The sequence below is a fragment of the Staurois parvus genome, unplaced genomic scaffold, assembly GCF_062004578.1.
Source record: "Staurois parvus isolate SC_StPar_1 unplaced genomic scaffold, SC_StPar_1.0 ptg000261l, whole genome shotgun sequence".
In the NCBI taxonomy this organism is placed as follows: Eukaryota; Metazoa; Chordata; class Amphibia; order Anura; family Ranidae; genus Staurois; species Staurois parvus.
Genome location: NW_028318057.1, coordinates 5,715,529 through 5,743,059, shown reverse-complemented (window position 1 = coordinate 5,743,059; position 27,531 = coordinate 5,715,529). Strand labels below are relative to the sequence as shown.

General features: G+C 41.1%; 1 protein-coding gene across 4 annotated transcripts in view; it reads right to left on the bottom strand.

The window, feature by feature from the left end:
• ANKS1A (ankyrin repeat and sterile alpha motif domain containing 1A) overlaps window positions 1-27,531 on the bottom strand; it is a 169,401-nt gene that overhangs the window by 100,755 nt on the left and 41,115 nt on the right. For 3 of the 4 annotated variants that reach the window (XM_089681201.1, XM_089681203.1, XM_089681205.1), the window contains 6 exons: window positions 21,251-21,326; window positions 13,366-13,467; window positions 10,460-10,549; window positions 10,149-10,324; window positions 9,985-10,071; window positions 5,796-5,886 (listed from right to left, as the gene is read on the bottom strand). In XM_089681201.1, the coding sequence (XP_089537327.1) occupies window positions 5,796-5,886; window positions 9,985-10,071; window positions 10,149-10,324; window positions 10,460-10,549; window positions 13,366-13,467; window positions 21,251-21,326 (622 nt within the window). The remainder of the gene's footprint in view (window positions 1-5,795; window positions 5,887-9,984; window positions 10,072-10,148; window positions 10,325-10,459; window positions 10,550-13,365; window positions 13,468-21,250; window positions 21,327-27,531) is intronic. The other variant, XM_089681202.1, reaches the window with a different exon arrangement.

Below are 27,531 nucleotides of genomic sequence, written 5' to 3'. Positions count from 1 at the left end.
TCTCATTTCTTCTACTCTTGAGATCTCAAGCCACTCATCTTCCTTTTCCTTCTCGCACTTTTTATTGTCATTAACCACTTGTCGCCCGGCCTATGGCAAAATGGCGGCCGGACAAACACTTCGTCCATCCGGGAGGACGCCATATGGCGCCACGACCGGATTGCACTTTGCGCGTGTGCAGGGCCGCGCTGTGGCGAGACATGTCATAGACCGTGTACCTCAGACATGGCCGATGACAGATCCGTGTTCCGGCCCTGTTGCCAGTACCATGTGACCAATCACAGCAGGTCACATGACAATTGTATACAATGGATGGCTTCCTTTCATGCCATCCATTGTATAAAAGTGTGTCTAGCTGTGAATGGTCTCAGTGATCACATGCACAGGCTGGGCCAATCATAGCCCATCTCTGTCGTGATTAGCCATGGCCAATCACAGCTAATCAAAACAAGAAAACCCTGAATGAATCGATTTCATTCAGTTAAATGCTTGCTTATAGCAAGAAAAACCTGATCATGTCCCCAAGGTAGAACAATGTTACTATGGTAGTTACTATAGTGCAATATGAAAAAAAATCTTATAAAAAAAAAATAAATAAAAATTTTTTTAAAAAAAATCTTTTTTTTTCCTTCGTACGGTCACCAGTCAGTGTCCCTGATCACCGCCACACCAGTTATATGCTGACGCTGTACTGCACTGGTGACAGCATGTAAAAAATTACGAAAAATGACAAAAAAATTACAACTTCAAAAAAACTCGCCATGCCTCTTATGGAATACATCGGACTGTCTACTTTGTGAAAAAGGGTCATTTGGGGGACATCTGTACTGTTCTGACATTTTTGGGCCTCAAGAAATTAGATTGGCTGTCAGTGCTTCAGGATTGATCAATTTTCAAAATATCCCATAGTTTGTGATAGACTAAATAAATAATGATTTGGGATATTTTCACCAAAGAAATGTAGCAGAATACATCTCGGCCTAAATTTATGAACAACAATTATTTATTTGCAAACTTTTATAACAGAAAAAGAAAAACGCGCGTTTTTCCCCCAAAATTTTCAGTCTTTTTTTGTTAATTTAGGAAAAAATTAAAACCACAGTGTTGATTAACTAGCTGCCGACCGCAGATAGCCGAATGACGGCTGCACTGCGGCCGGCCAGTTCTGGGTGGACATCATATGACGTCCTCCCAGAACGCGCTCTCCTGCGCGCCCCAGGGGGCGCGCACCCGGCGATCTCCGTGATCGCTGTGTCCTACGGACACAGCTGATCACGTGATGTGGTAAAAGGCCAATCACAGCGGCCTTTTACCACGTGATCAGCGGTGTCCAATGACACGCTGATCAGAGGGAAATGCAAGTGCCGGTTCTCGGCTGCACTTTCCTCACGCTGTCAGATCGTGAGGAAAGTACTGCGGAGAACCGGCAGTTGTCAGAGCGGGGATCGGCACCGATCATCAGGGCACTGATGATCAGTGCCCTGATGATCGGTGCCCAGCAGTGCCACCCGCAAGCTCCGCCCACCAGTGCCCAGCAGTGCGCCCACTAGCTCCGCCCACCTGTGCCCAGCAGATCACCCACCTGTGCCCAGCTGTGCACCCACCTGTGCCCAGCTGTGCACCCACCTGTGCCCACCCACCTGTGCCCAGGGGTTGTGCCAGTCAGTGCCGCCAGTCAGTGCCCAGCAGTGATGCCAGTCAGTGCCGTCTATCAGTACCCATCATCAGTGTCACCTATCAGTGCCGCCTATCAGTGCTGCATATTAGTGCCGCCTATCCGTGACACCTCATTAGTGCTGTCTATCAGTGCCGCCTATCCGTGCCACCTCATTAGTACTGCCTATCAGTGCCCTTTAGTGCTGCCTATCAGTGCCCATCAGTGCCGCCTATCAGTGCCCATCAGTGCTGCCTCATCAACGCACATCAGTGAAGGAGAAAAATTACCTGTTTGCAAAATGTTATAATAGAAACAAAGAAACTTTTTTTTTTTTCAAATTTTTTGCAATTTTGTATTTATAGCGCAAAAAGTAAAGCACCCAGTGGCGATTAAATACCACCAAAAGAAAGCACTATTTGTGAGAAAAAAATGATCAAAATTTCATATGGGTACAATGTTGCATAACCGCGCAATTGTCAATCAAAGTGCGGCAGCGCTGAAAGCTGAAAATTGGCCTGGTAAATAAGGGGGAATAAGTGCCTGGTAGGCAAGTGGTTAAATACCACCAAAAGAAAGCTCTAGTTCACACATAACACAAATAACATTTTAGTTTGCGTACAGTGTTACATGACCGTGCAATTGTCATTCAAAGTGTGAGAGCGGTGAAACCTGAAAATTGACCTGGGCAGGAAGGGGGTAAAAGTGCAGGGTATTGAAGTGATTAAGAAGGGAAACACAATTTTTTGATTCTTCCAACTCATTTGTTTACAAGCTTGGCAGGTTTATTGTTCCCTGCAGTTTTCATTGGTAACCCCTGCTAGGGTGTATTTGGTGCCCACTTGATTATATGTTGAAAATTAGGGATGCACCGATATCCTTTTTGATCGGTGAGCACCGATACTCTGTCAAGTACTCACCAATAACAAGTACCAAGTACCGATATACTTTGTGGTGTAAGTTGCGTCAATACAAAATGTACGGATGAAAAACGGAACCATAAAGAACAGCATGCGATTTGAACAGGAATGAGATTCCTATCCAAATCGCATGAGGTTTCCCCACTGCACCTGTGTGAACCCAGGCTTGTCATAGCCTGGGTTCACACAGAAGCGATGGGGAAACCACATGCAATTTGGACAGGAATCACATTCCTGTTCAAATCGCATGCTAATCTTTGCAGTGCAATTTGCATCTATACATTTAGTATTGACGCAAATTGCACCACAAAGTATCGGTTTCAGGTATCGGGAGGATTTTCACAAGGATGAGTACTTGTGAAAATACCTGGTATCGGCATCGATAACAATATCGCTGCATCCTTATTGAAAGCCTAACAAAAATTTCTGAACCAGAATATGGTGCTAGTGAAACTATCTATCTAGTATCCTCAATGATCCACAATCTAAATTTCCCAAAATATGGGAACCGTGGCTTACAAGTCTTACCTTTTCTGAACCTTTCTAATTTTAGCCTACTCGAACAAACTCACAGAAAATGTGTGACACGTGGCAGTGACCAAAAAAACTACTTTGCAAAAGAGGTCTTCTAAGGGACTATCCCTATTGTGTTTTAAAGGTGGTTTCTACAGGGCAGAGAGAACCAAGTTGAAATCTGAAAGAAGCACAGGGTGCTGCAATGTGAGATACACCTGGAAGAAAAGTTTTTACTAGGGACAGCGAAGCCGCAGGTCTTTGAAAGAGGCTGAAACTTGTCCTTTCAGAGTTCTTGTGGCCAAGTTCTAATTGAGACACAATTGTAAGAAGGCCAAAATGCCAGGCACAGAGTATTCCCTGTTAAGTGCCTATGTTCACACCAGATGTCTTTAAGACATGGGCTTCAACAAACATGTTGTTAAGGTCAAATACTGAGAAGCAGAATGAGATAGAGGGCCCTGAGAATGGCACATGTGGCCAGTTGGGAAGAGGGAAGGGCTCGTCTAATAAAAGTTTGAGTATGTCTGTTTTTGTCAGGTTCTAATGGGCCAGTTTGGTGCATTGAGGATCACTATTTTCTTCTTTTGCTCTATCATTTTTGAGCAGACAGGGCAGAATTTATATTGGAGGAAAGGTGTGGATAAGCCTGAACTTAAACCATTATCAAGACTAACGCTAAAATGATCCCAAGTACAGCAGTAGTATTTGTTGAATCTGGAGGCAAGGATGTCTACATTCAGAGTCCCCCATTGACCTATCAGACTGGAGATGTCTGGGTTAAGGGCCCACTCCCCTTGATTCAGGTGGTGGCAGCTGATGTACTTCACTGTCCCACTCCTGGAATGTGGATAGCAGAAATCGCTGGACCACGAGCTTATCTGGTTAGCTTACTTAACCACTTCAATACTGGGTACTTTTACCCCCTTCTTGCCCAGGCCAATTTTCAGCTTTCAGTGCTGTCGCAGTTTGAATTACAATTGTGCGGTCATGGAACATTGTACCCATAAAAAATGGTATCATTTGTTTTTACACAAATAGAGCTTTCTTTTGGTAGTATTTAATCACCAGTGAGTTTTTATTTTTTGCTAAACAAAAAAAACCTGAAACTATTGAAAAAAAAAAAAAAAAATTTTTCTTTGTTTGTTATACAATTTTGCAAATAAATAAAATTTCTTCATAAATGTAGGTCAAAATGTATTCTGCTACATTTCTTGGTGAAAATACCCCAAATTAGTGTATATTATTTAGTCTGTAGGAAAGTTAGAGAGTCCACAAACCATGGTATATATATCCGACAAACGATCAACCCTGATGTACTGGCGGCCCATCTCATTTCCTGAGGCCTGAAAATGCCAGGATAGTATACATACCTCCCAAATTACCCATTTTGGAAAATAGACAATCCAAGGTATTTAGTAAGAGGCATGGTTAGTTTTTTGGAGGTTGTAATTTTTTATAAAATGTAGAAATTAAAAAAAAAAAAAAAGTTATTTTTTTTTACATATTGCCACCAGTCCAGTACAGCATTTATTATATTACTGGTATGGTGGTGATCAGGGACACTAACTGGTGACGGTATGTTAAAAAAAAAAATTGTTTTTTATCTTTTTTCAAATTTTTCTATTATTTTTTATTACATTATTTTTCCATCTTTTTATTAGTTTTTTTTCAACACACGGTGACCAAAGCACTACAATGTTAACATAGCAACATTGAACTACTCTGGGCAAGTGATCAGGGAGTTTTTTTTTACAAATTATGATTGTTAATACCAATGTATTTCATTGATATTTGCAATCATGGTTACTGAATGAAACTGATTCATTCTGTCTTTTGTTGTGATTAGCTGTGATTGGGCAAAGCTCATCACATGATACAGAAAGGCTGTGATTGGCTCTGTCTGTACCATGTGACTGCTTTGTGTGTTTTGGTCACAGCTAACAACACAATTGTATACAATGAATGGAATGACATGAAGCCATCCATTGTATACAATTGACATGTGATCTGCTGTGATTGGTCACTGGCAACGGGCCGGTGTAGTGATAAGTCATCGGCTGTGTCCTGTGACAGCTGTGCGGCCCCGTGAGTGGCTCCGTTTGACAGGACGTCATACGACGCCCAGTCACAGGGAGGAGTGTCCCGCCCGGCCGTCAATCTGCTATAGGCCAGGTGGGAAGGTGGTAATGGCTGCAAAATGCCTGGTGTCCCCTTGGTGGTTGATGAAAGCCACAGCTGTGGCACGCGTAGCTCACTGTACAAACTTGGCAACGCCAAATCTGACTGAACTCTCACGTATGCAGGGGAGTGATGCCATCCCCAGCCGGCCAATGTGAGCCATTTAACTGAATTGGGTGCACTGCAAACCATGTGCAATCCACGCAATTGCAAGATGATGGTGTGGGTTTTTAAGGGTTAAAACAGGTGGTGAGGCAATATAATGCCTCATCACCACCTGTCAAACACCCCCTGGAAAGTGGTCCATCATGGACTACTTTAAAAAAAAACAAAGCCACAGTTTATCATAATTATACGCCCAGATCTTTGGCAACCTCAGCAAATTATTAAAGGAAAAAACAAGGCTGAACTCAAATTCTAAGCAAAATTGTCAATGAACTGCTAAAAAGTACTGAACTGTGTAAAGTTAGCATTTGCACTGCTGCTACTTTATTACTAATATTTTGAACTAAAACAATTTACTCCACCTTGATCATCAGGTCTTTTGGTCTCGGCAGTAAGCAGGAGCTCATAGGGGTTTTCTTCTTCTTCCCGACTAGCATGCATATTTCCAAGAGCCTTGAGGGAAAACAGAAAAAAAACAGAAGTGAAATTGCCCAGATTTTTGTGAATGCTAGTTTAACAGTTACTGTAAATGAAACAAAAAAGTTCTGTGAAAGCAGACGTAACAGATATAGGTTAATGAAAATCAGAGATATAATCGGTTAGTTCCCCTTTTCCTACTGTCTCCATAAGACAATATAGAATGACAATCTAGACCAGGGGTGGGCAAATTTTGACTTGAGGGCCGCAATGGGTTCATATATTGGACCCGGGGGCCGGACCAAGAGTAGATGAATGATGTGTATGTGTCATCCATAGTAAGTATAGTAATATTCCCCCATAGTAAGCATAGTAATTAATCCCCCATATAGTAATTCATCCCCCATAGTAATTCATCCCCCATATAGTAATTCATCCCCCATATAGTAATTCATCCCCCATATAGTAATTCATCCCCCATAGTAATTCATCCCCCATAGTGTAATTCATTCCCCCTATAGTAATTCATCCCCCCTATAGTAATTTATTCCCCCTATAGTAATTTATTCCCCCTATAGTAATTCATTCCCCATATTAAGTCCCCCCTGTGTCAATTCACTTACCTTTGCTCCGCGCGTTCCTCTCGCCGTGTTCCCGCGCCGTTCCTGTGTAGCATGAAAATCTGTCTCCTATGAGGATCTGTCTCCCTCGACGTATCTGCGCATGTGCCAGTTTCAGGCATTAGCAGCCGATCGGCGATCTCCGGCACATGCGCAGATACGTCGAGGGGGACAGATCCTCATAGGAGACAGATTTTCATGCTACACCGGTCTTCAGGGCGGACTGTGAGAGGAACATAGCTCCCCTCACGTTCGTCACGCTGCCCCACCTACACACATCCTGACAGCCATCCTGACAGTATTACGCTCCGCGGGCCGTAGTTTGCCCATTGCTGATCTAGATGTAGCTATCCTGAAAATGTTAAACAAGAAATTTACACACCAGTGTAACTTAAAAATGTTGCTATTATTTACTGCCCTCTTATCTCCAAAAGAAAGCAGCAGGTGAGTAATTATGCACATTTTTATAATGCAGTGCTGACTATTGCATCTGCAATCCTCATACTCTGTTTCAGCACTGGGGAGATGCTGGTATTTTGCAGAGTGTTATGCCATGATGACGTACTTCAGCTGTTGTCAATAGCACAGACAGTAATCTGATATCAGCTTCCCTGGTGTCCTAGCAATAATGCTTTTTCCTATCCATGCAAGGGATTTAAAACAACAGCGGTGAGCAAGTGCTGCTGAGCAAAAAGAGTTGTTTGAAAAACTTTCTAAAGTGGCACAAGTTTTGCTGCAAAGAAGCACTCCCTTGATATTAACATTGAACTTTATAACACCAACTCACCATCCTTTATTAACAAAATTTGCTTTTGTATGGTTGCTAGCAAGTTGTAATTCTGCTGTAATAGATTTACCTCCCATAGCATCTGAATTACAAGCTGCAACCTACACAGGAATCAGTAAGAAATTTGACATTTATATTTTTAAGTGGATCCTAAGCAGTTCAAAAAACTACAAACAACATATTCCCAAACAGCTATGCAGACATGAATTAAAGCACATATAGAATCATGAACCAATAATGGATAATACAATGACAACTCCCTTTAAAGCTTTTTTTAATGTAACCTTAGAATACAGCAAGTCTAAATCACAAAGTAAAAACTTCTGCCCAAAGAGATTTCGGTTAACCACTTCCCGACCGGCCATTGCATATAAACGGCCGGACGGTGGCAGTGCAGAGTCGGGTGGCCGTTTATAAACGGCCTCCCCGCACCCTGCTTGTGCGCGCTCCCTCGGAGCGCGCAGCACCGCGTTCCGGTGCCCGCTGTGTCCTCCGGACACAGTGAAACACCGATCGTCGGACGGGACCTCTGTACGAGGTCCCGATCATGTGATCACTGATTGGCCAATCAGTGATCACATGCAAAGTAGTAAGCAAGATGTCACTTGTGACATCATTGCTTACTACCTGTGAAATCTGTGAATGATCACAGAGGTCACATGGTACAAGGCTATTCACAACAGCCTTGTACCATGTGACAAGCTGTGACCAATCACAGCTCACTCAGTACTTCTCAATGAGTGCAAGAATGCACACAGAGAGAAAGAGAAATGATTGCCTTTACATCCTATATGGGTGTAAAAGCAATCAGTGTAAAAAAAAAAAAATCTTCATCACCCCCCCCACAAGTAGTACAGTGTCACCATGGTGCCACTGTACTGCTAGGGTGACAGTATGTAAAAAAAAAATAAAAATAAAAAATATAAAAAATTAAAAGAAAAATGTTTAAAAATTAAAATTTTTGGTTATAAACTAATTTGGATTTTTTTTTTTTACTAAAAAGATAACAGAATAAATTTTGGCAAAGATTTATGATGAAATATTATTTATTTGCAAAATTGTATAAAAAAAACACTTTTTTAAAAAATTTTTGGACTTTTTCATTTACATAGCAAAAAAAATAAAAATCCCAGCGGTGAGTAAATACCACCAAAATAAAGCTTTATCGGTCTCAAAAAAAAATGGTAAAAAATTCATTTGGGTACAGTGTTGCATGACAGCGCACTTGTCATTCAAAGTGTGATAGCGCTGAAAGCTGAAAATTGCCCTGGTCAGGAAGGGGGTAAAAGTGTCCGGTCTGGAAGTGGTTAAGCTTGCCTGTTACCCACAAGACTTTTTTAGGTTAATATCCCCAGACACTGTCCAAGATCCGCTAAGTTAAGATTCATGACACCTGTCATGAAAGCAATTACAGACAATACATCATCTAAAAGGTCCTAAAATGTATCCCTCAACTTCTAACTTGGATATAGTGGTGTTTACACTTTCCAGTACAAACTTCTACCTTGGCTCCATATCAAATTTAGACAAAATTGTTGTCCAGCTTTAACTTGAGTAAGATGTATATAAAGACAGCACACAACTAGCATGTGTTAAAGCATGTATGTATTATGTCATGGTTACCCAAGGGCGGAGTACTGACAAGCAAGCTTCCCTGATCCTCTTCTGTGCAGCACCATCTGGTGTCCTTGTATCACACCTGATGCACATCCCTGCCTGACATCGCATTATAAGCTGGGAGCTCAGGCTACATGACAATTTCTAACAAAGGGAAGGAGGTAGAGAAGGGACTCCTTGCCTAATCAGCAATATGGCAGGCCTGACATTTCAGCACAAACCCAGGGTATCTTTCATATATTATTAACATGCTGTCATTTTATAATTAATAGTAAGCTAATCAACAGCTAGCAATTAACATCTAACAGTGATCTAATCAAGCAGTAAGCTAATCAACAGCCAAGCACTCAGGCCAGCCAGGACTTCTTCTTCATTGATATATTGAGGGAGATTGTTGATAAATATTTCTGTCCCAAGTGGAGGAACTTCTCCAACCCAGTCTGCAGGAGGGCTACCATATTTCCTCTGACCATTAACCTCTACAAGATTATTATTAAACCTTCCCATCCACTCCAGAAGGAAAGCTTTATTGTCTTTATTCAGAGAATAAATCCAAGCCTCGCTCTCAGCATTCATAACGTTATTACCCATCATCACAGACTGATATGCTCTCTTCATGTGATCAGAGGCTGAACTGAGTTCTTTTCCATGCTCTGACAGGAAGAAGCAGACAAAATCCATGGTCACCTCCATGGGCCATAATCATTTTGTCGAAGGCTAGCCCTTTGTCCTGGTTGGGTCTGTCACAGTACACAAATGACCACACATCTACAGGATATGTATTATATATAGATCATGGGGAACAGAGATACAGTTTGGATAACGGTTGTAAGAAGCAGTTTAGCTTTATAGTTCTCTCTCTGGACAATGCGAATAATAAATAACAGGTAATAATAGAAACAATAATGTTAATTACCACTCATTTATGGGCAATAGCTCAAGTGTCAAACTTGTAACCAGTAGCCAATTAGTGCTTGTGATCTGTCCATCACATTAGTCATGGCACTGACCCCAGTTACTTAAATAGTGACAAAATCTCTAAACTTTAAAAAAAAAAAAATCCAGCAAAGGCAACCTATTTCACAGACAGTGGAAACAAGGTAAACTTACTTCACGAATAGCACCTGCATTTTGTCTCCTCTCAAAGTCTTCATCTTCTTCTGGCGGAGGTTTAGCAGGTGGTGGCGGTCGTTCCTTCTGTGGAACAGTTATATTATGATAAAAACTACTAACAAAAGGGGTAAATACACACAAAGATATATAATTATGCTCACCCTTCGTGTTTTTGCAATTTCACGACATAGGGAGTCCCTATCAGAGGACCGTCCACTGCATATGCTATCCAAAGAGTGGCAGGAGGAGGCATTATAGAGTGCTTCATAAGGAGACTCCGTTTGCGAAATGCTGTCTAAATCCAAACGCAAATCCAAGAGTGCTCTCTGCATTCCACCTAAAAAGCAAGTTATTTATGAAATTCGTGAGGATACATTAATCCCCACAATGCAAGTGCTGGGATGTATGTCTGCTAAACAGTAAAGAAAAAAGAAAAAAAAAAAAAAAAAAGGAGTGTTTAGTTCATAGTTACCTGCTTGTGAATCTGTACAAACAGATGTACTAGGTTTGGCTGCTGGTTCTGGTTCCGGATCTTTTGCGGCTTGCCTGGCTGCACTGTGGCCTTGATGACATACAGGGTTAATATAAGAAGAACATGAGCCAAAAAGGTATATAGGTTGCACATGCAGTATTTCTCATCTCTCTGTCACACGCACACACACAATTTTCTTCACAAATTTAAACTTTATAAAGAGCACACACTCATGACACAGGATTCACGAAACACTATGGCTTTTATAAAGACAGAGCAAGAATGATTATCTTCACTTGCACTCTCTGAGACTGTGTAAAGGTGCAAAGCATGTGCTGCACTATTTTTGGTACATCGGATAGCCCATTTAAAATAATTGACAGCCTTAAAGAAGGAAATGCAACACCCGACAAACCCAAACCCTTCCACCCTCCCCACCATGCCATAGGATGCAGAGATGCACATTAATGTGAGATTTAGGGAAGGGGTCACTTTAACACAATGAGCAGAATAGCATGTTATAGCATAAACGTTAACACACCACAACGTGGTGAATGCAGTTTGAAACGTTTTTGTAGCAATATTAAGGAGAAATACAGCCAAAGCTCGTTTGGCTGTACTTCTCCTGTGGATCACAGGGGTGCAGGTTGGGAGTGCCAAGCCTCCAAAATGAGGAGTGAGATATAAAACGGACTTCGTAAGATGAGGAAGAGTACCATTCCAGATAAAAGAAACTACCAGGTGATCTATGTTCCTAAAAAAATGGTGCAGACACCCACACCGGGCAGTTTTGAATAATGTAATTGAACTGAGGTAGGAACATCATTTTTAAAATATTGACAAGGGCTAACAAATTTAGGGGAAGACTTGACCAAGCTTGACACCGCTCCTGTAATAATGACAGAAGGGGAAGAAGATTATGATCCTGGAAATAGGATATGTTCCTAGTGATGTGAACTCCCAGATAACAGAAATTATCAACCAACATAAGTGAAGACGGACACGCTTCTACGCAAGCGCCGTCAGCCAGGGCAAAAATGAGAGACTTAGACCAATTTATACGGACACCCGAGAAGTAGCCATACGCATGAAAAAGCTCCAAAGCCTGCAGGAGTGAGGGACCTGCATCATTAAGATACAATAGGGCATCATCCTCAAAGGGACAATTTTTCTTCCAGTGTACCTACCAGGAGGCCCCTAATTTCCGGAGATTCCCTAACTAAAATGGCCAGGGGTTCCAGTGCCAAGGATAATAAACTAGAAGATAAGGGGCTGCCCTGATGGGTACTACGATGCAGTGCAAATGGATCGGACACCCAGTTAGTAGTAAAAAACACGTGCCTTCAGGGATTTATATAACAACTGGATCCAGGTGATATATTTTGGCCCAAATCCAAAGCACCTGAGGACTTCCCATAGATAGACCCACTCTACTGAGTCAAACGCCTTCTCGGCGTCCACGGAGGCAATTACTCTGGTGCCTATGTTATCACGTGGAAGAGATAAGTTCAGGAAAAGGCGCCTTATATTGATATCAATCCCCTTCCCAGGCATAAGACCCGTCTGGTCTATATTAATCAGCTCCTCAATCACCGTGGAGAGGCACTTCGCCAGGTTCTTGGCAAAAATCTTAGCATCAACATTTAACAGTGACATTGGCCTGTAGGAGGCACATTCCAAAGTGTCCTTCCCCAGCTTGGGAATCAATACAATAATAGATTCCTCCATAGAAGCAGGGAGTGAGTCCAAGGAAGGAAGGTCTGCCAGGAAAGTTGTAAACTTAGGGGCCAGAAGGCCAACAAACTGGGAGTAGAACTCTGATGGGAGGCCATCTGCCCCAGGAGTCTTCCCAGTCTGAAGACCACCAATCGCACCCTGGACCTCCTCTAGGGTAATGTCTGCGTCCTGGTGCTACATAGATGTTTGATCTAAGGTGGGGAAAGGAACAGTGTCAAGGAAGGTAGCAAGTCCAGTGTTGGTGTACCTGGCCCTAGAGATGTATAGATCCTGGAAAAAATTCATAAACCGGGCATTAATACGGTCCATTCATCTACATCCTTGATACTGCCAATATGAGTAGTTGGCGATTGCCCCTTAGCAAGCCGAGCCAGTAATTTTTGCCCCCATAATCAAAAACCTACTGAGCAGAAGAGAGAAGGGCTTTCTTAGTCTTTTCCACCCGGGCCACAGAGAGCTGACGTAGATCGTGTCGCCAGGCCTGATAATGTTTGGGATTTGGAGACGCAATGTAATCCATCTCTAAATTCTGCGCCTCATCCTCCAACATAGCAAGTTAAAGGGCTGCATCTTTCTGAAGATGGCTAATTCGAGAGATGTATTCACCCCTGACCCAGGCCTTCAAAGTGTCCCATAACAACAGTGGAGACGTGGATTCTGCATTCAGAACCAAGACAGTCACTGCTCTCAGCTCAGAGCGGCAGGAAGAACTGAGCAATCAGCGGCCTTTGATCACTCAGCCTTAGAGCCATCGGTGGATCGATTCTGCATCCACCTAGGTAAAATAGGTTTTAAAAAAAATATTCCCATACTTCTCTTTTAAAGAAAAAGGGAGTAAAGGAGAATGAGTGGCTGCTCGAATTGTAACTTTCAACTTCACCCATTCCGTTTTTTTTTTTTCCCCAAACAAAAACAGGATATAGAAGACAGCTTCACCTGCAGGCCCAAAATGAGAAAACAAAAAATTATATGTAATGATATTTACCTGACTGAAAATACAGACAAGATATTTGTAAAAAATTATATTAGCATTAAATAATTTAAATAAATAATATTCAAAAACACTACAAATTCACTTTAAAATATTTTACTATATCTATTTATATAGTGTTTCTGCAAATAACTCCCAACAGCTTTGGATTAACTGCATATCTTCACAAAGCTCTCACCCTGGATAAAAGATGCTATCTGCTGGCTCTTTTGTGAAGGCAACTCTTGTACAATATCCAGTGCTGTCATTCCTTTGTTATCTGTGATACTGACATCAATTCCTAGAAAAAAAGAAATGAGAATGCCAAATAATTTCTCTTAAAATTGCTGCATAACGAATAATCAGAGAAGAGAAAAGGAACATAAGAGTTTGCCAAGCATATTAAACAATAATCAACCAATATTTTATGTCCTTGGGAGGAAATATGCACCAGCTGTAAAAAAGAGAGTTCTATTGTGCATGTAACTAAAGTTCCTGAACATAAAATCTTTAAAATGTCTAAAGCAACAAATTTTAAAGTTCCAGGGTAGGAGTGTAAAAAAAAAAAAAAACAAGTATACAGTAATACCCCGGTGTACGAGTTTAATTTGTTGTGCAGGACTTTTCATATAGCGAAAAATTCGTAAACCAAAACACCGTTTCCCATAGGAATGCACTGAAAACCAATTAATTCATTCCGGAGGTCAGAAAAAAAGTAAACGCTACTAAAATACCGCATGAGTTATTTTATTAAGTCTTGCATGATTTTTACTAGTGACAACCAAGTGTTAATATTTCAGCTGTCAGTGGGTCTGTATAGATTTTGAAGGGAACTCCCACGCCAGAATTAAAAAAAAAAAAAAAAAAAAAAAAAAAAAAATGGCATGGGGGTCCCCCCCAAAATCCGTACCAGACACTTATCTGAGCATGCAGTCTGACAGGTCAGGAAAGGGGGCCCCCCAGATCCCACCAACCCCCTATGTGAATGAGTATGGGATACATGGTATCGCTACTCATTCACAAAAAACGTAGTGTAAAAAAAAAAAAAAAAAAGACAGGATACGGTCCTTTCTTAAAAGAATGTCACCCGCAGTAGATCCAACGTCAATCACGGTGCCTGCCACCGACCCGAAAAAAGAAAAAATTGATGTCACATGGGGTTGGGTCTCATGTGTGATGTCCCCGGGTGGCCCCACCCCTTACATATTTAAACACTGTCAAGCCAGCTCAGAGGCAGAGGGCTGGCAGCCACCGTCGGGAACAGAACCTTTTTTGGGTTGGCGGCGGTGGGTATTGTGACTGACGTTTGATCTACTGCGGGGGACAGTCTTTTAGTTTTTTCTTTTAATAAAGGACTTGTTAAAGACTGTGTCCTGTCATTTTTCACACACTTTTTGTTTTTTGTGAATGAGTAGTGGTACCATGTACCCCATACTCCTTCACATGGGGTGAGGGCGGGATCTGGGAGCCCCCTTGTTAAAGGGGGCTTCCAGATTCCGATAAGCCTCCTGCCTGAAGACCCCCCCAACCACCGGCTAGCCAGGGTAGTGGGGAAGAGGCCCTTGTCCCAACATGGTGACAAGGTGCTTTGGTGGGGAGCCCCCCTGCCCACAGCACTCCCCCATGTTGAGGGCATGTGGCTTGGTATGGTTCAGGAGGGGGCATGCTCGCATAAGGGTCTGGTATGGATTTTGGAGGGGACCCCCATGCCATTTTCTTTTAAATTATGGAGTGGGAGTTCTCGAAGGGCTTGATATAGATAGGAGGGGGGACCCCACGCCGGTTTAATTATTATGGTGCTGGTTTTTAAAAAGTAATTACCGCTTTTTTTTTTCTTCACTATATCTCAGAAATTCAGCTGTCACTTTCCCCCCAGCTAAAAGAGAGAAAGCTTTCTTTTAGTGTATTTCCCCAAGTTAAAAGAAACAAAGTTTCCTGTAACTCCAGGGAAAGTGACAGCTAATCTTGTGAGCTATAGTGAAGAAAAAAAAAACGGCAATTGCATTTACAAATCATCACTGACATACACTTCGAATTGCAAAAAAAATTAGTAATAACTGTGTAAACCAGAAATTACGTTAACCGAGGCATTCGTAAACCGAGGTACCATTGTAATCGGTTGCTGTGTCCACCTACCTTTATATCTTGATAGGACAAGTTAAACATCATATGACTTGTCATTTGCACACCTGTTATCAACTCTATATATCTTTAGACTTTGTCCTTTAATCTAAACAAACATTGCCAGGTGTCAAAGGCACAGTTATGTTCTGTCACAGGGTTCAAGTCTTCACTAGGTGGTTAAAAAAAAAAATCAGTTTTTTTTTTTTTACTTACCAGTAAAATCAGTTTCCTGGAATACAATACAGTACAGGACACAGGCTTCTTTAAATCACAATGCCTGAGTTATATGCAGTTACCTTCAGGTGACTGGACACTGGCAAAGGAAAGCTGAAAGGGCATCCCTCTATATAACCCCTCCCACTCCTGCATCCGTTTTGTGACAAGCAATAGGGAGATCATAATAGAGGGGAGTGTCCTGTGTACTGTAATCCAGGAAACAAATTTTATTGGCAAGTTAAAGAGCATCCAAGTGAGGGGCGGGAAACACAGCAAACAACCCCAAAAGGTCCATGTTACAATCATGCCAAAGAAGGGCTCAACAGACTCAGGGAAAAACTTGTAACACCTTATGCAAGAAACTGGCATCAGGAGGAGGCTTGAACATCCACCTGATATAACTTGAACGTGTAAACAGAAAACCTGGTGGGAGCCTTGCAAATCTGTGGAACAAACGTCTGCAAAATCCATGTGGCACTAACAGATCTAGTAGAACGTGCTTTAACTGGGAAGGGAAGAACATCATGCTCCAGACCAAAGGCCTTAATGACAACTTGAACAACACTAAAGTGTCCTTGTAGGAAAAGGCCACCAACTCAGACTCTCCTTACAAAGGCTATAGTCACAAATAAAGGAGAAGAGAGACAGCGGCACCACTCTGATGGTGTCACTCACAGATCGGATTTCCAAAATTGGCACGTTCGGAGCATGTGCGCTCCATCCTCAAGCCGATCCGGCAGCCATGTTAGTTGAGGTTTACATGGGCAAAGCAGGTAGGCGGAGTAGGGGAACACTGGTCTGCCCACACTGCTGGTCAGATGGGGATAGTCTATGCTTAGTGTGCCGGATAATTGGCGGTGAACAAAGTGTTAGACATGCAGCAACGGAATATACTGAAAAAAAGATATGCATATAATACTTACAATAGAAGCTATTGGCTTTTGGAAAAGACCTTAAGGGTCCTGCAAAAATTAAAAAGCAATAATAGTGAGATATTGGAAAATATAGTTTTAAAAATTGATGTGTGTACAAAAGGAATAAATAAAAATAAAATAGAAAATTAAACAAAATGATTAATAATTCTAATTTTCTAATTTTAAAACAATATTTTCCAATATCTCACTATTATTGCTTTTTCATTTTAATATGGCTGCCTCCTCCTTCAAGACGACATACCTCTAAGCAGTCCATTTAAAGATCGACTTGGATGACATACCCACATGGACCTCTTCTTAATACATCCATCCATGGTGCATCTCTAATCCCTTATTGGGTCGATGCTCTAGCGCCCCCTAACTACATCTATATAGTCACAAATGAGGTCATCTTGCAGAGTTTGCATATACTCCCTGTGCGAATTTCCTCTGGGTACTCCAATTTCCTCACATACTCTAAAGACATGCTGGTAGGTTAATTGGGTCTGTCCAAATTGGCCCTAGTTTCTGTATTTACGAATATGAGCTAGAGACCTAAAAATTTTAATTTTTTTGGGGAGCATGGACACACACACACACACGTGTAAATTGATGGCGCTATCTAAATACCTGTTCTCCTGCTGGTGAAACACCAAGTTCTGGATAGTATCTAGCACCAATCCCAGGGACAGGTCTACAACTGATTTGTGTAGGTTGAGCATCCAACCAAAGGTCTGCAAAACCTGAATCATCCAATGGAGGTTCTCCCTTAAAGTAAAGCTGACCTTTCCCACAAAAGGAGATCATTTGGATAACCCAGGATGTGGATCCCTTTGTATCGTACCAGAGCCTGACCAGTGCTATAAACTTCATTAAAACTCGGGGAGCCAAGGCTACAGCAAAGGGGAGAGCCACAAACTTAAAGTGGTTGTCCCACAATACAAAAACTGAGGTAACTTTGGTGTGGCGCAAAGATTGGGATATGCAAATTTGCATCCTTCCCCTTAAGTGTATGTTCGCAATTTAATCCCAGTATATCAGTATATGTTCCGACCACCACTTCCAGGAAATTAACTCACTTTTCACTACCTTCCTTTGGCACCCTAAGGTATCCAGACTTTCTTTGGAGACTTTGCAGATTCCTGTCTCCGGGGGGGGGGGCCTAATTTACATCTAATATTATGCTGCTCAATTGGTTTATTTCCATTGGTAGCTTTTCTCCTAACAGAGTGATGCAGCCTCTGCGGCCAAAGCGGCAGGTGTCTCCTCTTTACAGATGAACACTTAACACTACCATAGGGGCGGTAACTCTAAAGTGCTCTCTGTGAATTTAAACCACTGCTTAAATATTTTAGACGACGCTAAGCATCTACGTTCCCCCAATCATCCATTATGTTTAATCCTCGTGTGCCACACTTCTGTGACTTACCAGATAGTCTGCATTGGGCTAGGTATAGTTTAACCAATCTTCATCAATTATATCAAGGGGGTGTATTTAAAAAACTTTTATACACTTGCAGAGAGCTACATATCCCCCTGGGGTGGCACTTCAGGTACTTACAAGTACCCCACACAGCAGATACGCAGCTGGGACTCCTGGAGGTGCGTTTAATTATTTCTAAATTTGAGCGTAAACTTTTTTCATCTAATCACAGATGACTTATTTCTACTTATTACTCCTTACTACTGGACAGACCTTCTGCCCAGCTAACTAAAGTACAAAAAAGGTGGCTGGTTGATATCCCAGACCTCTCTCCAGATGACTGGAAGGAGGTGAATGCCTCATATCCTGATGCTGTAATCTCTGCTAGGGACAAGCTCATACAATTGAGATATTTACACAAACCATATTATACACCTAAGCGTTTATTTCTTATGCACAAACATGCCACCCCCACATGCCATAAATGTGAGTCAGAACAAGGGGACTTTATGCATATGGTTTGGTCGCGCATTAAGGTCAGACCGTTTCGGTCTGAGATTACTGCATTTATTTCACTTTATCTTGATCTCCCCAATGTCTGTGGTCCTAAGTGGTGTCTTTTTGACCATTGTATTATACTGGATTAGCTCTGACCCCCTGCATATTGGTTTGTAGAAACGTTTAAATAATCAGAACCTCACAATTTATAAGCCAACGTATGAGGCGAGAGGGTGTCCAGGAAAGTTTACTAGCGTATGGGGACCCTGGATGGACACACAGGTCACCAGTGACCCTCTTCTACATTCGGTCTCTGACCCCATACCTTAGTCAAACCCTCCCCTCTGTATTTGCTACCATCCCTGTTTGGGCTGGAAGTCAGGGTGTTATGACTTTTGGGACAACTGCTAATATTGTGCCCTTCTTTTAATTTAAGAAACTTTTTATGGTGCTGGGTGCCTTATTATTCTTACACTTATTCTTATGGCCAATTGCTTACTCTGGATTTTTTTTTCTTTTTTGTTACTTGTTTAATATAAGTTTTTTCTTCTTGTTTGATTTTTCTGCTTGCGCATATACATGGATGTACCTATTTGTTGCTGCAGTATGTGTGGAACAGGCTTTGATACTCTAGAACTGTCACAATTCCCTTTGTATACACTATTTGCTGCATAGTACTTGCCATTGTGTTGGCTTGACAAGTATAAATTTGTATGTGCAATTTTTTTTCAATAAAGTTAAAAAAAAAAAAACATGCATCTTTTATAATCAATGCCAAGAATTCCCCCGGTCACTACCAAGGGCTACCATTACTAATCTCAGGTTTCACCTGGAACTTTGCAATGTTCAGAAAAGGGCTTAACAATTTGAGGTCCTGAATGGGTCTGACCTCCCCGTTCGTTTTGGGAATCATAAACAGGATCAAGGAAACCCTTGAAACTGTACGTTCTCGGGGACCTGTGTCACAACTCCCTCAACCTGCAGTTGGGATACAGTATCCAGTAAATCTGCTCTATGCTGAGCAGACAAAAGCACATCTGACAGCCAAAGACAAGGTGGATGACTGAAATTATGACCTCCTTTATGAAGGAGTCGGAGATCTCCAGGCAACATATGTTCGTAAAGGTCAGTAAACTTCCCCTCGCCGATAACAGTGGGGGCACCCCTTCATTGTGAAGGGGACTTGGGACAAGGTTTAGAGGGTCTAGAAGACCAAGACTTGCAACAATGGAATTGCCTGGTTTAGCCCTGAGGGGAATAAAAGGAAGACTTCTGAGACAAGGAGCCCAGCTTACGGTACAGACACTAAACTACTTACTGGGCAAAAGTGTACTTTTACTGCCTGTTACTTTTTTGATAAAAACTTCACCTTTAAACATCCTTTCCAATCTTTTCTTACAGGCTGGTTTAGTGAACCAACATTTCAGCCAGTGAATTATTTACACATGTACAAACAAAAGTACAATACCAAATAATTGCCGCAGGGTATCACTCATTCCGTCCATAAAATAGCGAAGGCTGCTGGAAACAGGTCTGACTTTTAAAAGAGGGGCTAATACCACTAGAGTTCCTAGCCAGCTGCCTGGACCATATACTCAGTGTCCAACACACCACCACGGTAACCTAAAATTATTTGTGCAGTTGGTCCCAATTTGGAAAATTAAGCCTCAAGTAGGACCTCAAAGCACTTATCCACAGGGTCCCTGAAAATCCTCAGCTGGAGTCGTACAAGTCTTGCTGAGGCAAGAGATATCTATGTCTACCTCAGTTACAACCCATGTTTAAGAATTTCTGGTCTATAGGGTATTGTTGTGCAAAGTGTTTAAGCCCTGGTTCACATTAGCGTGACATGAAAGCCACGACTTCCAGGTGATTTTGCTATACGACTTCCCAGCGATGTGACTTTACTGATAAGAAGCATTCCTATACGACCTTGAGGGAGCAGTGGGTTTGTTTGTTTTTTTAAACCCTCACTTTCCTCTCGTCATCCTTGCCGCCTAAAAACTTCCTTCTGTGTGTAGTGGAAACGTGTGTCACTTGAATGGGCTGCCCTACGCGTGACAAATACCCCAATAGCGCTCTAGAACGTTTTCAATCATAGTGTTACTTTTTTTCTGGTACATGATTTCAGCGCGTGTGGCAAATACACACAACTGCTAACCATGATTGGGGCGTTAACAATTAGGCTGCATTTACATCTGCATGTTTTGAAATTCACAGCAACCCACACAAAAAACGCATGCTTTGCATCGCATTCAGAAATGTGCTGCAAATGCACATTGCACTTGCTTCACCATGATGGCAAGGCAAGTGCAATGAGCGTTTCTGAAACGTGTGGCGAAGTGCGAGTTTCCTGTGCAGGTTGCCACACGTTCAGAAACGCACAGATGCAAACTCAGCCTACATGGTACACAAGTGTGCGTTTTCTTGCGGGTTGCGTGTTCAGAAATGCGCAGATGCAAACTCAGCCTACATGGTACACAAGTGTGCGTTTTCTTGCGGGTTGCGTGTTCAGAAATGCGCAGATGCGAATGAATGGTAACAGAAGTGAATTGCTGCACATTTTCGAAATCACACTGTGGGAGGGGTTATATATATAAAGAAATCCTGTTTTCTTTATGATTTGTTAAGGGACACAGGATTCAGTAAATCAGAGACAATTGGGGGTGGGACTACCTGAGATAGTCAAGCTTGGTCCCATCTCCTCCCAAACCTCCCTACTGGTCTGTGAGACCACCCATTACCTTAAGGATAAGTTCACCTTTGTGCTGCAGCCGACCTGTGAACAACAAGTGTGGCAGGATCCTCAGTGACACCAGGAAGTTTCATTCGCTTCAATCCCATTTAATGTAACAAACATCTTGGATTTCATATTTTATATAAAATGTGATATTTTAACAAATATGTACCTGCATCTAGTAGCATATGTACCACATCAGTTTTTCCAAATAAGGCAGCTTCATGTAACGCACTTCCTTTTTCTGTCTGTGGAAGGAAAGTGTATAATCAAGACTTAAATCAAATGCTGTAACAAGCAAAAACTATGTAGCAGCTAGGAATAGTACTCCCAAAAAAAAAAAAAACCCCAAAAAAAAAACACCTGTAATGGGAGAAACAGAGGCTGCGCCCTCTCTCTCTGAGGATGGCAATAGCCTGACCATCATACTGACCCTCTTCGCCTCAATACTGTGTCACTAACCCAGAACATACAGTGTATGCAGATAAGGATTTTTTTTTTGTTTTCATTTTTTTTTTTTAAGATATGGTAGGGACTTTTTACTTTACTCTGACTATCCTGATTTGCACACTTGTTCCAGGTCAGTATCTGGTCAGCAATAACAGCATCCATGTCTCTCCAAAGATGTTGTAAAATCCAGGATCATTGTTTATTGTAATAATGGCATCGTACAATAACAGCAATCCAATGATAGGTTTACTTTAAATTCTTACTTTAATGTTTTAGGGCCTAAAGTGTAAATTCAGATATTTTTTGTAAACATTGGTCCAGCTTAGCTTGAAGCAAGTATTCATATTTGCTATCCAGAGGACTTCTCGAGATGCATATTACTGTAGTAGTCCATGCTACTCATGGTGTCCTGAGTGTTGCTCCCAGTTGCTTCCCCTGCTGCACACTAAAAACAGAGTCAGCCCTTAAAGTCATTCAGAGAGCACCTTGTATTTTTTCTTTAAGCTATACAAAGCGATGTTGTCACAATCTCCACCTCATGTAGTCCGATAATGTCCTATATGCACTAAAAACTAAACAAAACAAAACAAAAAAAAAAAAAAAAAAAAAAAAGATATGTAGCGTTCTCAGACCCTACTGTGTTCAGTGTGGAAGCCTGCTGGAGCAGAACCCACATATCACGACCATCACAGTATGAAGAGCAGACTACTACAGTAAATTCCCAGCAGCCCTCCGGATATCATCTATGGATACTTAAATTGAGCCAAGCTAGATCAATGTAAGTTTACAAAAAAAGAAATTCAGTTGTTCTTTAATGTTTGGACATTTACATCATTTGCACATTCATAAACTGTAAATTAGCTTTAAAACAAGAACTTACTGACTTCTGCCTGTATGAAACAATTAAACTGCAAAGCTTACAGCAGAACCACTGTAGTCAGTCATTCTAGTAGGCTCTCTCAGCAGTTCAGCTCACTCTCCTTCCAGCCCCTGGCAGTGGCTTTGTGTTTATATCAGAGGGGAAAAAGGATATGATGGCTTAAGCTAGGGCAATTTTATTCTCTTGCCACTTCATTTTTTTCAGGTAGTTCCCTGAATAGACTGAAGCTACACAAAAGATTTTTTACTAACTCAATCCTGCTACTAAAATCGTTAAATTATTCGCTAGGTGTGCCACAGGCTCACCAAGCTGCAGGTTAACTATACAATTGCTCCATTCATACGCATTTGATTGCTGTATTACACTTCATTCCTTGCCTACTTCATAGGGCGATATTTGTTTCACTTAACTAGCAATCATTTTCTACACCTAGGGATTAATGCCTCTTGTTTACTGTACTGTGATGTATGAACATTAGGCACTTGTGTGTATTTACACATATATACACAAACAAGCATAAAAATTCTTCTAGCTTTATTTCAATGAAGAGTGGTGTATGCACAAATTTAAGCCTATTTGTGCAAATACGCACAAAACATACCGACCAACAATGCAGATTTTTATAGTTTTTTTTCTGATTTAAACGCAGCGCATGTTTACGCAGCTCTGTGTATGGGCACATTGAAAACAATGGTCTGCATTTAAATCAGTAAAAAATGCCTGAAACCCTTAAAAAAAAAAAAAAAAAAAAAACTACTATGTTTTTCCCCAGCAGTGTGCAAGAGGACAAAATTGCTTCCAAAGTAAGTAGTAGGATCAGACTACTAAAAATCTTCTGTGTAGCCTTGGCACATGCAGGTAACTGCCAGTACCAGTTAAAAGCAAGAAAATAAAATGTGTATCCCAAACTTCAGTTAATATGTTCAGTGTTTCTGCAGTGAATTTACAGAAATTAAAGTGGAACTTATTCTCTCAATCAATATGGATATTTTCTAATCCTTATGCTGCTAGCATTAGTAAATAGACAAGGAAGTGCATAATTTACTTGTTTTAACCTTTTTGCATTCCTTCATTTACTTCCTGGTTTCAATGCCTAGGGAAATGATGTCATACATTCCAGGAGTCTTCAGGAGGGGAGAACTGGTTGTCAGCTCATGTAATGCCTGAGCTAAAGACAGATGGATTCCAGGAAGTAACTGCTGCATGGATCATCCGCCTTACTCAAGATGGCCACTGCCAGAAATGCCAGGTGTTTTTCAACGATTTCTCAGCAAAATAAAGCATGGAGACATGGATGGATAGAGGAGTTTGTTTTGAATATTAAATAATGAATTACATATTATTTTTGGTTTGTGGTACTCAGATGCAGTGCGGTTCTACTTTAAGGATGAGGATTAATTACGTCACAGTGCCTTCAGCTACAGAGGTCAGGGAGGGCTTGCATTACAGCTCATTTGCTGTTGGTTAGCAATACATCAATATTTGAAAAAATAAATAAAAATACACACACACACACACACACACACACACACACACACACACTCAAATCCTAAATTGGCCACTTGGAACGCACCGCTTGGTGTGCGTTCCACTCACCGGAAGTGACACGGGGCGCCAGGACGGCAGACCAGAAGTGCGTCGCCGCATTTTGCCCCACCCACAGGGCGTTCTCAAGACCCAGGTCTTGAGAACGCCCTGTGAGTGGGGCGAAACGCGTCGACGCACTTCCGGTCTGCCGTCATGCGTCACTTCCGGTGAGCGGAACGCACGCCGAGCGGTGCGTTCCAAGCGGCCATTTTTGGATTTGATCCGGTCATCCCTTGCTTATCCAGGCTGTGAGGTCTCTGTTATGGGATGTGGAAGCAGTGGAATATTTGGTAGCCTATGGAGGCAATAAATTAAATGCTTTTATTCATCTTACTAAATGTGAGTGGTCTGGCAATTTAAGTATTGCAATTATTTATAGCAGTATTACACGGTCATATATTTTTTCCCTTGCACTGCTGTGGAGTTTGGTGAGAGGAGAAGGCAGGAGCGAGTGGAAGGAATACTTATACCCTATATGGTGGGAAGGAGTTCTGAAGGCTTCATTAAAGGGGGTTTAGGATCCCTAAACGTCCTAAAAGGCGCATTACTCACCATCACCTGTGGAGTGTGGTTGATGTTGTTTCACACTGGTGACTGGTGAAAGTATTTAGTGTGGATAGTCGTTTTTTTCACAAACCAATGGGAGAAAGGACTTTCCTTTATGTATTATTATTTTGACACTTTAGTATGGAAGATAATTTTATTATATAACTTTTCTTTGAGTCACTATATTACACTGTATGTTTTTATTGATTTAAACACTGTATATTTATGGTATTGTTTGAATCAGGTGGTGATTTGCGCTGTTTTTTATAGTTTCATTATTTTAGAAAAATATATAAATCACCATAAATCAAAATATACAATAAATGATTGTGGCTGTATCTAAACACCAAATATCAAAGCACACTTATTTAAAAAAAAAAAAAAAAAAGTGAAAAGTGTTGCGCTGTCCCTCAAAAAGTGTATCCATATAAAAAACAATGCAAAATAAGATACAGACAGCACAGTCCAACATCAATGAAAGCGTATAAAGTCCAACATGAACTAAATGAGTTCTCTTCTCACCCCAAAATATGCACCATCCACCTTATGATCATGCAGCAGCTTACCAGACAATTAGACCCCACATTACAAGAGGTTTGACAGTGTTTAGAAGGCAGATCCCGACTAGATGGATGGTCCCAACTTTCACTTCCTCAGAGCGGATTGTTCCTTGAATCTCTCCCCAGCAGCATGCCCCATACAATAAATAGATGTGCCTCATATAAAAATGCCTCAGCACCACAAAGACATCCAAAAAAAAAAAAAGCAAGGAAATATCAACTAGGAATGATGCTCTGCTGGACTGGGTAATCTCAAACCATGCAGAGCTTATTACGAATGTCCATATAAAAGAACATCTAGGTAGCAGTGACCATAACATGATTTCATTTATTGTTAGCTATAAACAGCAAGCACATATGGGAAAAATAAAAACGCTCAATTTCAAGAGAGGTAGTTTTCCAAGGCTGAGAGCTGCTCTCCAAGACTTAGACTGGGTGGGAATATTGACATTGATCAACACAACACAGAAATTGGAGCTCTTCAAAAAGACTATGTGAAAACACTGCAAAATATATTCCCATGGGCAACAAGTTTAAAAGGCTAAAAATCAAACCTATGTGGCTTACGGCCAAAGTTAAAAAAGGTAAAGATAAGAAAAGAGCTTTTATTCAATATAAAAATGAAGGAACACTATCATCGTTTAAACATTACAAAGAATATAACAGAATATGCAAAAAGGAAATAAAGGCCACAAAAATTGAAAACGAATGACAGATTGCAAAAGATAGCAGGACCAACTCCAAAACATTCTTCAAATATATTAATAGCAAAAAGGTTTGGTCCGAGCATGTAGGCCCTTTACAAAATAATCTAGAGTGGGTGACTGGAGATAAAGAGAAGGCAAATTTATTTAATACCTTCTTCAGCTTTGTGTATACAAAAGGAGTATGGGGGAACTCTTGCCCATAATGGGCATGGTATTGACACAGCTCCAGATGATCCACATTGGCTCACAATCGATATGATCCAAAAATATTTAGACAGTATAAAAGGTGAATAAAGAACCTGGACCGGCTGGCATACACCCACAGGTCCTTAAGGAACTGAACTCTGTGATTTCAAAGCCATTGTTTCTCATTTTTAGGGACTCTTTAATTATTATTATTATTATACAGTATTTATAAAGCGCCAATAGTTCACTCAGCGCTGTACAATGACTGGCATAGTACCACTGGATTGGCGTAAGGCCAATGTGGTGCCAATATTTAAAAAGGGGTCAAAATCTTTACCAAGTAATTATAGACCTGTTAGTTTAACTTCTATAGTTGGGAAGATACTGGAGAGTTTAATAAAAGACCACATAGATGAGTTCTTGCTGAAAAAAAATATTTTAAGCAACAGACAGCATGGATTAATGAAAGACAGAAGTTGTCAAACAAATCTGATTTCTTTTTATGAGGGGGTGAGCAAAACCTTGGACAGAGGGGTGGCGGTGGACGTGGTATACTTAGATTTTGTAAAAGCGTTTGACACAGTTCCCCACACACGGCTAATGTGCAAGGTAAAGTATACGGGCTTGTAAAAATCCATATGTAAATGGATAGAAAACTGGCTAAAAGATTGTATTCAGAGAGTAGTGCTTAATGATTCATACTCTGAATGGTCTAGGGTCATCAGTGGTGTACCCCAGGGTTTAGTGTTGGGACCCTTACTTTTTAATATATTTATAAACGATATAGGATCTGAGATTAAAAATCCCATTTCAGTCTTTGCAGATGACACCAAGCTGTGTAGTGGAATAACGTCCTTACAGGATGTCTCCAACTTACAAGCCGACCTCAATGCATTGTTTAATTGGGCAACTATGTGCCAAATGAGGTTTAATGTTGATAAATGCAAGGTTATGCACTTAGGGGCTAAGAATATGCATGCATCATACATACTAGGCGGAATACAACTGGGGGAATCAATGGTGGAGAAGGATCTGGGGGTTCTGGTACATCACAAGCTTAATAATGGCATGCAATGCCAAGCTGGGGTTTCTAAAGCGAGCAAAATCCTCTCTTGTATTAAAAGAGGTATAGAGCCCAGAGAGAAAGATATCATATTTCCCCTGTACAAATCATTAGTAAGACCTCATCTGGAATATGCAGTTCAGTTTTTTGCACCAATTCACAAAAAGAACATTGGGGAACGTGAGAAAGTACAGAGTAGGGCAACTACACTGATACGAGGCATGGAGGAGATTAGCTATGAGTAAAGATTAGAGGAACTGAATTTATTCTCTCCTGAGAAGAGGAGATTAAGGAGGAATATTATGAACATGTATAAATACATCAGTGGTTCATATGAACTCAGTATAGAGCTATTCACCCTGAGGTCAACACAGAGGACAAGGGGGCACTCTTTACATCTGGAGGAAAAGAAATTTAATCTTCAAACACGGAAAGGTTTCTTCACACTGAGAGCTGTGAAAATGTGGAATAGAC